Source organism: Chelonia mydas, chromosome 15 (genome assembly GCF_015237465.2).
Source record: "Chelonia mydas isolate rCheMyd1 chromosome 15, rCheMyd1.pri.v2, whole genome shotgun sequence".
In the NCBI taxonomy this organism is placed as follows: domain Eukaryota; kingdom Metazoa; phylum Chordata; order Testudines; family Cheloniidae; genus Chelonia; species Chelonia mydas.
In genome coordinates this window covers 17,666,130-17,681,450 of record NC_057856.1, presented here as the reverse complement: position 1 = coordinate 17,681,450, position 15,321 = coordinate 17,666,130, and the positions used below count along the sequence as shown (strand labels likewise).

General features: G+C 38.8%; 2 protein-coding genes across 15 annotated transcripts in view; one reads left to right on the top strand and one right to left on the bottom strand.

Annotated features, from left to right (window-relative positions):
• Window positions 1-6,904, top strand: part of CHFR (checkpoint with forkhead and ring finger domains) — a 30,261-nt gene extending 23,357 nt beyond the window's left edge. For 4 of the 7 annotated variants that reach the window (XM_043529762.1, XM_043529760.1, XM_043529763.1 and 1 more), the window contains exons 16-19: window positions 44-151; window positions 1,425-1,497; window positions 1,662-1,717; window positions 4,191-6,904. In XM_043529762.1, coding sequence (XP_043385697.1) covers window positions 44-151; window positions 1,425-1,497; window positions 1,662-1,717; window positions 4,191-4,258 — 305 coding nt within the window. In that variant the 3' untranslated portion in view covers window positions 4,259-6,904. The remainder of the gene's footprint in view (window positions 1-43; window positions 152-1,424; window positions 1,498-1,661; window positions 1,718-4,190) is intronic. The other 3 variants (XM_037878512.2, XM_037878511.2, XM_043529764.1) reach the window with 1 other exon arrangement.
• The window catches only part of LOC102948031, a 66,961-nt gene continuing 57,956 nt past the window's right edge, over window positions 6,317-15,321 (bottom strand). For all 8 annotated transcript variants that reach the window (XM_043529756.1, XM_043529754.1, XM_043529755.1 and 5 more), the window contains one exon: window positions 6,317-15,017. In XM_043529756.1, the coding sequence (XP_043385691.1) occupies window positions 14,280-15,017 (738 nt within the window). In that variant the 3' untranslated portion in view covers window positions 6,317-14,279. The remainder of the gene's footprint in view (window positions 15,018-15,321) is intronic.

The following is a 15,321-nucleotide window of genomic DNA, read 5'->3' as shown; positions in this document are numbered from 1 at the left end:
GAGATTTAAATTAATGCTGTGTACAAACTGGCTTGTTCTCCAGATTACAGAATTACTGGGAACACAGTGCTTTGTTATTGTTGTGGCCTCCGCAGCTTCCGAGAGCTCGCCTACCAGTATAGGCAGAATATTCCTGCTGCTGAATTGCCAGGTGAGGAATGGGGAAAAATTAATTTGGTCCCATGACTGTGAAGGCCTGTGAACGCCGAGTCAAACCTCTTTCAGTTAAATGGATCCTCCCATGCAGGTCCTTACACCTAGGTGTAGTCCCGTTGCGGGCAGTTGGTGGTTCCCTTTGCAGGAGTGAGGTCTTGGGTTGGTTGCCTTACTCATGAGTTGTTGTAAAGTTTGTGTGTTACCAGTTCAAAGAGCGGCTAGTGCCAAAATCTTCATAGGGGATTCTTTGCCTCCAATATGGCTTGTTGTTGTTTTTTTTAAATTTTAAATTTTTGAGGACAAAAGTGCATACTAAAACACTTCAGAAGTAAAGCATAATATATAAGAACAACTAGCTGTTGACTATAATTTAGCTATCATAAATTCTTTGCACATTTAAATGCAAATCAGGTGCTGATATTTTTTGAATGATATCAATTATATTGGCTGATGTCATTTATTGGTTACAAGAATTCATCCCAATATGCATTGTAAAACTGTTGAGCAGTATAGAGCTTCGTTATAAGATAGTAGGGGCAATTGTATCTCCTTCAATTCCAATGTGTCCACAGCCCGTTGGGGGCAGATGAGCCCTTCTGTTAATCTACTTTTAACTCAGTTATGCGCTGCAACTCTTTTTTTTCCAAACAGTCCTTGTTGTTAGCAACAGCTTCTCCACTCAATTACCTGCTAAGCATGCTGCTGCGAGTTTCAGCACAGCATGGGGCAGACAGGCCAGCCTAGTGTGTGTAATTTTTATAAGTAACATTTTATATGCCTAGGGAGGCACGTTTGACTGCTCAGCTTTACATTCATTATAGCTGTGGCAAAACTACAGAAGCAAAAATAATCGCTACATATTTTTCTCATGTTCTGTTTTGAAGTATATCTAAACTGTAACTGGTGCATGATGTCTTATGTACTTAAGGCCCGATCCTGTTTCCACTGAAGTCAGTGGCAAAACTCCAAGTGGCTTCAAAGGTGCAGGATCAAGTCATTATGCAGAGGGCTGGTCCATGTTTGCCCCCCAGTACATGATGGGTTTTTCTGTGCTTCAATATGTATTTTGTAAAAATGACAGGAAACTGGTATAACTTAAAGCAGTTTCTTGCAAAAGGAGGTCTTTTCTGTCCCCAGCAACACCTAAGCAAAGCCATTTACAGCAGTGGATCCTAATGTATTTCAGCTACATTGATTTTTGTCATCTGCTACATCTTTATTCATTACTTTATGCAATAAATGTGATATTATGGTGGTTTATTTTATAGTGACTGTCACATCACGTCCTGATTGCTACTGGGGGCGCAATTGCCGGACTCAGGTTAAAGCACACCATGCTATGTGAGTTGGTTTTTTGGGGGTTTTTTAAAGCTTGAACTTAAAACTATCAAAAATTCAGACTTAATGGAGTAGTTCTCAAGTAGTGGGTCCTGTCTAGAACTCTGAGAAACTATTTTTTGCAGCACAAACCAAAACTGCATGATTTTGTCTGGTTTCTGTTCCAGAATTGAAATTTATGCCAGGTTCAAGGACTGTGGAACATCTGTTGGTCCAGTTTCAAGTGAGCCTGCTCTGATTTATGGTTCCGGGTAGAAACCACATGATATGTAGAGATTTTGTACAAACCTGAAACTCGAAGTTAGAGCCCCATCCATGTAGAAACAAAGGAAACGGGTCACACAAGCACCTGTGAACTGAAATAGCCAAGTTTGGCACAGTTTTGATCCTGACTTCCCAAGCCCAGACATCACTTCCCACGGAATCAGACTTTCTAAGTTCTTTGTGCCTGGGTTCTCCTCAGATGCACTGCATAAACCCTGTTCTGGTCCCTATTTTCAAGTGCCATGGGATTCCAAGGATACTGGGATGCATCTGAGGACAAGATTACTCTTGTTGAAAGTGGTTATCTGACAGCTCCCTGTTGGAAACAGGTTGAGAACCTGTAGCCTTAGGAGTCTGACGTGGCCTGCCATTCCTTGTCGCCAGAGTGGCTCCAAGAGTTTCATTCCCTGGACTAGTTCAACTTGGGCTCCTGGTGAAAATGAAGAATTAAGCTCGAAGAGAGGAGGGGGATCCTTCACTTTTCAAGTGTGTAACAATTCTAGGGAATATAGACTCCAAATCCACGTGTGAAAGACAGACCTTATGCAAGTCACCCACTGGCAGCTGCATAAGACTGCATGTCTGATATCTTTAAAAAGGGTTTGATTCCTTTAAACACTAGTCAGCTGGGTGAGAATTTCTTGATCATATCTTCTTTTGTTAGAAAAAGAGACTCCAGTCAGTTAGTTAGCGGAGGACAGTCTCAGGCCTCTCAAGAGACATGGTCATGCAAAAGAACTAACTAGAAGTGAGAAATGCCTATCTGTAGAATCAAAAAGATCTTTTTTCCCCACAAAGGGCCGGATTCAGACTTAGCATAAACCTGTGTAGCTCCACTATATTCAGAGGAGTTGCTCTCATGCCAAGCCTAAATTTGGCCAAAAGTTAAAGGACTTAACAGCGTGCTTAGCTCAGAATTGATTGATTCCATTAAGCAGGGTAAGAGGAGGCAGAAATACCGTTCCTCACTTGACCAATAATGATCCATGTTCTCAGCTCCTAAAAAGGAGCTGTCACTTTCCCTCTACTGAGAGATGGCTTTAATGAGCGGAAGGTCCTGCTCTATCTATCTAATTCTCTGAGAAGACTATGCAGTTATCATAATTTTCCTTTAATTCAGACTATTGTGGTCTGAAAATCATCCATCTGTGCAGCTTATACAGCCAGATCATTAGACATTAAAAATGTTCATCCACCAATCTCTTCCAAGGGTGAAGTTTGTGGAGTATATTCTGCAAAATCTAATTTTCTTTCTCTTTCTCATAGATTTAGTTTAGGTGCTTTGATATATTTCTGCAAGAGTTATCTGTAGTACTGGGCTGCATTATTGTTGCTAGGGGGCATTTTGTTGTTTGATGCACTTGGGAGCTGATTCACTGTCCAAACAACTGCCAAACTTTCCTATTCAGATTGCAGTTGGGTTTTTTGTATCCCTCTGGAATAGGAATTGAAGGAAGCTTTAGTAATGATTCAGTGCTCTTTCTTCAAGCATTAGCTGTACAACTTTGGACAAGCTTCTTCTAGTTCCAGAAACCCATGAAACAAAACAGTCCTGACACACCACTGTTGCATCATCCATCGCCTTCTGCATGAGGCAGAGCTGTTCTGCTAACTGGTGTAGGTTTGAGACCAGATTCTTATTAAATAAGAGGGCTGAGAGCCTCAGGCCTACTACTCCATCTCCTGCAAACATCTACATGCTCAACTCTCAACTTGTGCCTTAAATACATGTTGGGGCACTGAACCCATTAGGGAGAACCCAAGAACAGACAAGTGCTTGACAGTAAGAAAGTAGTACATTTATAGAATCCTGTATTACCTGTCTAATCCAGGATGATCAGTATGCCACTTCCATGGAACCCAAATCACTTGGGAGGATGCATCCTTCTTCCCTAAAGTGAGAGAGTTTTCCACTCTCCTTTATTTCCAGAAATAGATTCCAAACTCATCTTGGATCTCAGAAATCAAAGAATGTTTATGTTGAAATTTATTTATTAGCCAGATTAACATGTCCTGAAGGTTGTCTAACAACTTCAGTTCCCAGTGACTCTCATAATGCTGACTGCTGAAAATTACCAGTGTCTGTCAGGTCAAGATTAATTCTGCTTATGTGTCCTGTCTTAATTGACTCCTGGATTTAAAGTATGCAGTGGTAGAGAGGAATGCAGTTAACAGGTTTTCAGTGTGCGTAATGTAATTAACAGTTGTTGGGTAGAAAAAATACTGAGAATTCTATTATGAAAAACTTCATGGAGGATAGGCTTCAGCCTAAAATAACAGGCCGCAATGTCTTCAGGTTCTGATAGCATTAACATGTATATGTGCTGCTTTAAACTTTTGTTTGACTTTAAAATATCCTAAAGCAGGTTTGACTCTTTCATGGTGTTGTATTTCTGAGAGCAATTTTAAACTTTTTTTTGTTTTTGTTTCAGGAAATTCAATCACATTTGTGAACAAACACGTTTCAAGAACTGAACTTTCTGAAATTGAAGCTGTCTGAATATTTGTAGTCTGTAGAAAGGGGATGAAAGCCTGAAATACTGATCATATAGGAAATGTTATCAGGAGATTTTCATTATTCCCTCACAGCAGGGAGTCAATAACTTTTTCATCAGGTACTCTGGTGTGACGTTTTTAATTTGTAGAGTTTAACAGTTATATATGAGTAAGTGAGAACCTCTTGAAAGAAAATCTGACAAGCATTGCATTCCATCCTCATTATTACAGTGTTACTATTTCACTATACTCAAATCAAGTAATAGCAGCCATACATTGGAGGACCTAAGAATAATCAGTGAGGAGTGTATTTGCACTAAATGTGTCTGAAAATAAGAGAAACCTTTATTAAAATGGAAATGCTCTGTACCAGTAACTTAATATCAAAGGAGGAAACTCAACACATGTTCAGACTTGTCCACTTCTGTCTTGTCACTAGCATTGCAGTTGGGATGGAAATCTATTAAAGTTCACGTTCACAAAACAAGAAGGTGATCTGGTATATGTTCATCAGAATGGTTTTTTTTGTTAATTTTTCCCCCTGTTCGTTAAACAAACAACAGCTTCAGCTTACAGCCTCAAATCAGAACAGTGCTTTGCAGGAATGCTATACAGGAAAGCATTTTTTTTTGTTTTAGTTTAGTAGTATTGATGTTTTTTTACCATTAGAATTAAATATCACAAACATTTTCACAAATATTTACAAATCGGACTCAAATTTGTGATAGTAATTGCTTATGAACAAGCGTCTGCTTTTAATAACTGTTTAGCAATTTTCTATCAAACTAAACCATTATTGACATAGAGCAGACAGTAAGACAAGTTGGTGCAATTTTTTTAATGTATTTTTTGGTGTGATATTGTACGTTAGCTAGGCATGTGTAGTTTTATCTTGCAGCTGTGCTCTAGCATGTGCACATTGGTAAAAGCGTAGAAAGGCTGCCACTTCAACAGAATATAAAATGTTCCTATGAAAAGGTCCACTGCAGATGAACTTTAGCAATATGGAGAAATTCTTTTGATGTGGGGAAGATTTTAAGGGGGACGCTGGTATCTCTAACATGTTGAGTATGTAGACTTAATTTTTCACTCCTCTATTTTTTCCTTAATTATGTTCAGAACATTTCCTGAGATCATAAAAATGTGATGTAGCCATAAATATTTCCTAGTCGTCTGGCAACTAATGTTCATGTGCTTGATTTGGACCAGCTTTTCATAAGTATCATACCCAGGAGAGCAAAATAGAATGGGAAGAAAGCGTACAAAGTTACCTCTGTATATATCGTGTTTTAGGTATGCCTTATTTTGCAAGCAAGGTTTACACTCTATGCTATGTGTTATCGTGCAGCACGGGGTGGTGTAGCACATTGTATCTGTTAGTTAATTAAAAAAATACAATACTGCACATGTTAATATAAATGCTAATTAAAAATAATGGATTTCTGTTCATATTTTTATTTTAAAAGTAGCTGCAGCAGTGATGGATCTGTTGGTAATATCCATAATGCTGTTAAAAGTACACTTGGGTGTGGACTTCTCTTCCTAATCTCTGGGCATTTCCTCCTGTGACTAGGGTTGAAATCAGATCTGGAATAATACTTGAAACTTGTTAACAAAACTTTGTTTCTACCTTTTACTATTACTAACAACGTTCTATTGCATCTGTATTCATATTTTATGTTTAGAAAGTTGATTTTTTTAATGGTTATTATATCTTCTCAGGACAGCCATTCCCAGCTGTTTGGTCTCAATTTCAACTCTGGCTGTGCATGTAAGCAAATTGCATGTATTTGTGGAAAGAGAGCCTTTGCACATTACATGTAGAAATGTGCTTTGCATTCTCACTCACTACTTTCCATGCCCCACATTGGCTTTTAGCATAGACTTGTCACTATGCTAATGTTCAAGTCCCTAATGTGCTGAATTTTTTGTGGATTAAGAATAACATCTACCACCCTATGTACAACTTCTCTTGCACCTGCACAAGCTGTTGGGACGTATTATGTGACATCTTAAAAATCTGCAACAATCTCAAATACTTGACATCCAAACTACCTGTATAGTAGAGGTTCCTTATATACCTTTTATGTACCCCTCTCTTCCCCCCCTCCAATAGAGAATAAATATGGCTTTCTATGCATAGGGGGTTGAAGTAGTGCAATGGAATGAGAAGTTTTTTGTGATTATATTGTACTTGGAAGAGCTGAGAGATTAACTTGCAAATGGGGAGGGTGAATAAATCCTGATCTTTATATGCTCTTAAGTAACTAAGAGCATCTGTCATGGGTATTACATACTCTTTAGTCCTTTTAAAATGTATGGTTGCCAGGTGATATTTAGATAATGTGATAACTGTATAAACTATACTTGGTGTAATTGTTTAAATACTGTAAAGGTGCACCATATTTTTAACCTATCTAAAGCACACCCCCACCCTCTTCATAAGAGACATTTGGGAGCTGAGCATAGAACCTTGTAGAATAGATGTTGTGAAAACAAGGGTGATTATGATAGGGTTTAATGTAGTGGTGAATAAGATACAGTCTCCCTCTATGAGAAGGTTCTTTTATAAAGAAGGTGGAGTGCAGTTCTTCCAATTCTTTTTGTGATTTCCTGGACTAAAAAGTTATTAAAAAAATTACCCATTTAAGCTGTCTGTGTCCATTTCATCTGTGCTGTTTAATCTCTCCTCACCACAAACTGTGCATAGATGATGTTGTACACATCACCTTCTAATGCGCAGTCATATTGCTCATCACTTGAAAGTTACTGAGTTTTTACAACAAGATACCAGACTGGAACTCATGATAACTGAGTATAAGGTATTACCTGGAGGGAGTCCTTGTCTGTGGCATGTGAGAGATCTGGCTTAGCCTCCCTTATATACCTGTCAAGATAAATTTGCAAAGGATCTCCAATCTCTCTGCAGGATTTATAACAAATGAGCTGTACTTCAAGCCAGCTCCATTGTACTTGGAAGTAACCACACAGACATAACTTTTGTTTTAAATAAGAAAAATTCAATACAAGGGACAGGAGCAAAGAGTTTTTCTTCCTTTTGTAGAACTGGATTTTCTTCTAACTTCATGCAAGAGTATCTAGATACTGTGATCACTGTCATTCTAAAACTGCTGACAGTACTAGAATAAGATTTAACAGCAGGCTATAGAAAATGTCTTTTTAACACTGCAATATTCAATCTAGATAGTCTAGTTTATATGTACACATGAAAAGATTCTGAATGGCTACTACAGATGGAGAACTTAAGGCTGCTGTAGGAAGTTGCATACTTGGAAAAACTTTTATTCACACCAGACTTCATTTGACTATTTGGTGAAAATAGTAAAGCCAGCCAAACTTGTTATAGTTTCAAGTTTTTATGAGTTAGGATCTTAGCATTTCTGAATTCTTAACAGTTCTCACACTAAGATGGAAATTGAAATCCTTTAATATTGTAGCTAATCCTTACTGCTGTTTTTTAAGCCAGCTGTCATTTGTTCTTCAAACTAAATTGAAAAAACATTAAAACCCACACTTTAAGCAATATAAAGTGAAAGTATAATCTTGCTCTGTGACCTGTAAGAACAAGAGACCTGTTGTCATTCAGACCTGTAACTGCTTTGGATGTTCTACCAGCATTGGCAGGTTTAAGTACTCTGTACTCTATTTTAGCATAGACTGTCTTGTCTCTAACTCAATTCAAAAGGAAGCAGTCAATCTTTGGTCTTGCCAGGGTTAAGTCCTGTCACTTGAACAGCTGTAGGATCATGCAAGCAGCTGTGCTTTACCCTGCGTATCCATTGTGGAGGGAGTACCTTATGAAGTGGTGTGAAAGAAAAGAGCAACATTTAATGTAGGTTTTACGGTGTTCACATCTGTCTACGAAGCACTTACAGTCATTGTTACTCTTGATCATCCTCACTGTGGGTTGGACTTCAGTCAGTGAGTGGGTAGTTTCCATTTCAGTTCTGAGCCATCTAGGCCTCAGTAATTTACACCTAAGGTGAGATCCTGCTCCCCTTAAAGTCAATGAGGTTGGTCTTTGGCTATGAATAATAAATAGTGAGGTGGCTATACTAGTAAAAAAACACACTCTGTTAGGGCAGTAGTTTTTAACTTTTAAATGGGGGCTTTAGTTTAGATGGCTTAAACTAGTGCTTTTGGATTTTTTTTTCCTTTTTGAAGTGGGAATTGGGGGAGTTCGCTCTGTGAGAAGAGGATCACCACCAAACTGCAATCAAGCCTTTTATTTATGCGTCCTGACAAAACTTTTCTGGAAAGATGTCTTATTTCATGCTGTCTGTCCTGTTGGGGAAAAAAATGCAGCACAGGGACTGTTTGTTTATTCCCCTGCTTTCAGTATCATTGCATTTTAGCAGTTCAAAGAGAATGTGCCTGGGTGATTTTCCCGCCTTTTCCCCCTGAGTTATTTTCCCACCTTTTTTGCCTGACAGCCTTTCTGTATCAAGTTTGGGAACAGAGACCCCAATTACAATGTCTGGGACCAGCTTCTGAAGAAAACTAATTACGTTATTTCCTTTGGCAATGCCTAATGTGCAAAGATTGTTTCTAAATCTATATTTCAGATCATTTTGCTTTTTTTTATTGTTGGCTGTTCTTTCAATGAGGTAATTTCATCCCTAAGCTCATTAGTTGCTATAGCATTTTTTGTAATTCATTTTCTAAGAGTGCCATATGAGATTTAACATCATACATTTCCAGAAAGGCCATGAATGTTTTTTTGAAATTGCCAGTTAGCTATTCCTTTCAATGCTGATGTTACAACTGCTTGGATGGCTTAAGTGACTCCATTAGCTTGGGTCTTGTCACCTTTCTTTCCCCTTTAATTGTTTACATTTTATCCAGATGATACATTCTGTCTTTTTGACAAACTGTGTGTTTATTAGAATTTATTAGAGTATTTCAAATGTTTTGATAAGTGAGATCAGGCCAGACAACTATCTTGCTGCAAGCTGTTTTTCTACCTCAGGGCGGGGAAAAGCAAATATAAGCAACAAAATTAACATTGATTGACTGGATTTTATAAAATGACTGAAAGGAAAGTAGATTTCTGCTCACAAACTGACTGCATCTTCCTGCCGAAGCAGCTCCCCGTATTAAATATTTGACGTACTAACTGTAGTAGATATAAATATTAAATGCTTGTTTAAAACACAAATCTAAATCTTCAAGTTTAGTACAACGGTAACTGCATATTTGACCCTGCTAGGTGTTTAATTCCCTTAAACTTCTTGCCATTTTAGCTACCTATGAGTAGTTGATTGCTTCTGAAGAAAACTAGTGCCCTGCAACCTGGTTCTGCTGTATGGTGGTAGGGTCACTTCAAAGCTGCTACCTTGCTCTTACTACCAATGAGCAAAACCGGGCCCATGCCTTCTTTTGAAATCCTGTTACTATCAATTAGCTAACGTTGTGGGTGAGGGGGAAAGGTGGAAGGAATAGCTCAATCAGAGTATGAGCTACCATCTTATTGTGTTTCTGATACGTACGCTATAGCTATAACACAGCCCAAAGATATTTCTAATCAAATATAAAGTGGAATATAGAGAGGCTTTCATTTCAAGTTTTACACACTACACCAGAATCCCCAAGTTATGAACATCAGTGTTATGAACTGACCAGTCAACAACACACCTCATTAGGAACTGGAAGTACACAATCAGACAGCAGCAGAGACCCCCCCCCCCCAAAAAAAAAAAAAAAAAAAAAAGGAAATACAGTACTGTGTTAAATGAAAACTAAAAAAAAAAAAAAGGGGGGGGGGTGAATTGACAAGGTAAGGAAAGTTTCGGTGCTTGTTTCATTAAAATTAAGGTGGTTAAAAGCAGCATTTTTCTTCTGCATAGTAAAGTTTCAGAGCTGTATTAAGTCAATGTTCGGCTGTAAACTTTTGAAAGCACAACCATGATGTTTTGTTCAGAGTTACGAACATTTCAGAGTTATGAACAACCTCCATTCCTGCGGTGTTCGTAAGGGAGGTTCTACTGTACTTTTCTAGGTTTTCGATTCATAATCTGATGCTTTTTTCCACGTAATTGTTAAATTACTTCCCTCTTCCTGTTAGCAGTTTTTAATCTACTGTACCTAAGAAGAGTTCTATATAAATAAGAACATTAATTAGCACTGCAAACTGATTAACTTGTTTTAAAAGTAAAATGGGTGACGGGACAGGTTTAAATACCCACGATAGTTGAGTGCATTTTTGAACTCTGGCCTTTTTTTTTAAATATAGGACTTTAATGCACTTTTAAAAAAATTTCTTACAAAAGCATTACTAATTTTCTCTTTTTTCTGTCTTGCCTAGCTGCGCTGTATGCTGTTAGTTTGCCCAGCTGAGTGAGAGTTTGGATGCTTCTGGTGGTTTGTGTCTGGTCTGATATGCTTTCAGATACCGTGCTGATGGGTGTAGCATAAGAATATGAATAGAGCAGGCAGCTTTGCAAAGCAGACATGTATGCTTTTGGAATAGGCTAGCTGTAGCTATGTCAGAGGTAATCTACCATAATGGTCTGGAAGCCAGTTTTTGGGGCAGGCACACTTGTTTTAGCCCGCCTCTGCCACTTCCTTGTCCTTACTGTGCCTCAGTTTCCTCATTTACAAAGTGGAGTAACATCTATCTAAGTGAGGTGTCGAAGATTAATTTTTTTTAGAGTTGGTAAGAGGAAGGGCCAAGTTATGTATATCGTACTCAAACTCTTCAGTGTGTGTACCATGGAGACTTTTTTTCTTTTACTAATCCTAGTTCATGAGTACAGTGGAGGGAACACTATACAACTTTCCTCCACCAGCAGCCTTCATACTTTTCTAGTTAAGTGCTACCTACCCCTGTGATATTCAAACAGGTTTTTCAACAGAAACGTGGGATTATTGCCTGGGGGAAATCCTACTGTCCAATAACAGTGGGTTGGTTTTTAGTAGGAAAGCAAAGATGCAGCCATTCTTTTGAAACCAAGTTTAATATAAGAATCTGCATATTGTGGAATTTTCCTATTCTAGCTTTTTTTCTATATCTTACTTTTAATAGGGTGTCTGGCACTTCCAAAGTTTGCAGCAGCAGCTACAGCTTGTCTGAAAATAAGTACATATTCAAACTTGTATCACAATCTTCAAGAAAGGGAAAGTGCAGTGTGTGTATATACTATCCATGCTGGAGACCTGCCCTGCATCCCACCCAAGGCTGTTTCCCAGGTGGTTAGTGGCTGTGTAGGTATTATGGAGGTAGCACATGCTGTGAATGAACATGAGGGGTATATTTTATACAGCAAGATGCAAGTGTGACACTTTCCCTCCTTCGCTAGCTGTGGTGAAAGGCTTCAGAGAAGGCAGACAGTCTACGCTTTGGCTACGAGGATAACTAGGACAGGAAGTCAATGTGGAGAATATGGGCAATAACCTCATCTTAAGTAATGTAACTGGATAAACAAGATGTAAGAATATAAATCCTCTTGCTTCAGGGCATTAACTCAGGGGGTGTGGGGAAAAGCTTCTGTGATGAACACATTATGCAAGAATGATTCATCATATTTCTTGCTGATTTCTCTACAGGCTCTGGTCCTGTTGGAGACAAGGTACTAGCATAGATGTTCATGGATTCCAAGGCCAGAAGGGACCATTGTGATTATCTAGTCTGACTTCCTGTATCACATAGGCCATAGAACTTCCCCAAAATAATTCCTAGATCATTATTTTTAGTAAAAACATCCAGTCTTCCTTTAAAAATTGCCAGAGATGGAAAATCCACCATGACTCTTGATAAATTGTTGCAATGGTTAATCACCCTCACTGTACAAATTATGCTGTATTTCCAGTCTGAATTTATTTAGGTCCCACTTCTAGCCATATTCCCTCTGTCTGAGGCAGTATAGTAGTTACCAATTACTCGGTGGAGCACAAGTCATTCAATTCAGTCTTACAACACAAAAAGCAAGCAATAGTGCCAAGGCAATTTATTCAACTAAAGAAATTCATACATTAATAAACGCTCATTGGAAAAAAAAAACACCCTTCATTCTCCCTCTCCCCACCCAAGCAATTACCGAAGGTAACTGGTCACTTGAGCGTTTTCCAAAAGTAATTTTTTTAATACTTTGATATTTATTTTGCAAGTTGAAGTCTAAAAACAACAAAGCATAATGACTCTGCATTACAATGCAAGTGTTACATGTGAAACTCAATATGTAGGGACAGAGTTAATTAAAATATATAGAGCACTGCAGATTTCTCTAAATATATTAGCTCTTCCCTTTAGTTCTTGTAACATTAATAAAAAAACAAAGCTGAAGCCAGAATTTTGTACTTTAAAATTCAGCTTGATGCAGGCTGGCAGTAATAAGAATTAACAGAAATCTGTGTGTGTAGTTCTGTTTTTCAAAAAATAAGTTACTATGGGATACTCTGTCTCCCTCCTCAACCACTACCAGATGCAATGCTTCTATTTCTACACATAAAACATGCTAGGCAAAACTAAGACCATGTGTTGTGCATCTCAGACATTAATAGGTGGTGGATGGAAGCTGGGATAGCAGATGAAATCTTAAATAAATCAGGGCCAAACTGGGGTTAAATATTTCAAGAGGCAGGCTTAGATGTCTGGGCATAGAAATATTAAGATCACTCATTTAACTCCTGGTGTAGTGGACACAGGGTAGATTGCATGAAGATTTTTCCCACCTTGGGCATCTGTTCATCACATATTTGGAGCCCTTTATCCATTTTTAGAACAGCTTAAACCAGCTACAGTCACATAGCTCCATGTGACACAATCCTTTCAATTAGGAAAGTGAAATGCTTTTAGTTGCGGGTTAAGTATGCATACATTTCTTGCTAAGACAGGAAAATATCAGTGGGAGGCAATTAAAATACAGATTGGGTTATTAAAGGCAATGGAATTACCAGACTTCCCTTTGGTTCAGTTTTCCATTTCATGCGCTGGATTTGTAATCAGGGTGACATAGCTACTAAGGAGTTCATTTCAAAAGCAGGCTATGAAGTCTGCCCCACCTAGTTTGCTTGTTGTTTTGTTTTAAGGCTTGCCTGCTAAAGGAAATAATTCTGCAGTCAGTAGCTGGTTGATACAGTATTAAAACAATAGCAGTTGCAAGCATCAGGATGCTGAAGACTTTATTGCTAGTGAATAGTATTTTTTGTATATGCCCTCCTATTGCCATGAGGGGTGCTCCCTTAATTGTTCAGACCTAGACAGTGCTAACCAAGAGTGTAGAAAGTTTGACAGGGTTAATATTGGAAATTAGTATTAATTATTTTGATAGCATCAGACTGAGTGCGCTCTCATATTGTGCCTTAACACTCTAAAGTATTAGACTAAGGTCTACTCGTGCCCTTTAATGCTAAGGAAACAGAAGATACTGATATGAACAAGACTTTGTACTAAAGTGGAGAGGTTACCAACTACTTAAAACATTTTACAGGGTTTTTTTTTAATACATAAACATGCAAGTCCAAATTCTACTCTTGGATAGCTGGAGGCAACTTCAGCTGACATCAGTAGGGATTATGCAAATGTACCTGAGAGCAGAATTTGGTTCATAACATGTAGCAAAGAACAAAGTGACACCACAGTGACCCTGAGGACTGGTCTACATTCCACACCATGTGCCGTAAAGTAATCAATCATTTGTTTTCCTGTAGCGTACCAGAACACAGTTACTCAGTATTAGACACCTTTGTAGGGGAGTCACTTTATCAGTCTCTTCCCTAAGCCACAATTAAAATTCTCTGTGGAAGAATGGAACAGAAAACGAGACCATGTCGTGCACATTATTAGGCCCAACTGAGCATGGGAAAAGATAACTTTGTTTTGCGCTTTGCTAGGTTACCTTTTCCCATAACTCCAATCTGCTGATGGGAAGGAAAAAAAGTTGCGTCTGTCCGCGCTTGCTACCCTCCATAGGCAAAGCAGCTTCTTCTCCAGCAGAAGAGTGAACAGCTCGGGTCCTTATTGCATCTGTTCTCACAGACAGATTCCTTCAGTCACTCTGGAAGCCTCATTGAACCGATGTTTGACAGAGGGTTTGAGCAGTTAAGGAATCAAAATTCTGTGGTGACTCAATTGTATTGGTGTCTGCACTAGGCAAGCTGCACTGGCCCCTGGAAGAGCTATAGGTCTTCATGTGATTGCTATATAAATTGGGAGACTTTTCCCAAATGGGGAGATCCAATGTGAAATTGGCAGGCCTGGCAGAGCTGTCTCCCTGAACAGTCAAGACCACTGGTTGTTTATCGGGCACAGCCTTCACTGAAGCATATACAACATTTTGCTCAGACAGCGTATCTCTACACTGACTAAAGTGCTCTGCAAGGACCAGAGGCTGCTGGTCATCCCCTTCTTCAGAAATAACAAAAGCTGGTTTGGATTTGTCCATTTCTATTGAGAGCTCCTTGGTTTTCGAACAGTTGATTAAGTTGCTTTTGAGGCCAGTGGGACCATGGCTTTGGTTATCAAGTGGAGGTGTCACCCCCATGTGTCTTGGGGGATCCAAGAGCCTCACCTCTTTGCAATCAGGGGAGCTGGTTAAAAACCCGAAATAAGGGTTCCCAAACCTGGATTTCTTCAAGCTAGAGGAGCTCAGTTTCCCCTGCCTTTGCGCAGATTGGGTTAGCGGGTACGATGTGGTGCTGGTGGACGAGTCAGAATAAACAATATCTGAGATTCCCTCTATCTCAGTGGCTGAAATTACTTTTCTGGTTGTTACACTCTGGTTTCTTGTGGATGAAGAAAGACCCTACCAAAATAATAATAAAGTTAATAAACATACTTCGAAATGCAGCAGTCTAGAAAACCTTTAACCTTAGGGAATTAAGAGTTGAAATTCCATGGTGCACTTGTCATGACCAAGAGGCTACATGCTTCCTTCCCTTTCCGAAAAGCAGTACTTTGTGCATGGGAGGATACGGAAGCATCATGTTAACTTTATAACAAGCACTCTTGGTTTGACATCTGCAGAGTCAATCAGAGAGACAGCTAGTCGTCATGGGTCTATGGATTCTTTGCAGTACAATACTAATATATCAATTAAAAGAAACTTG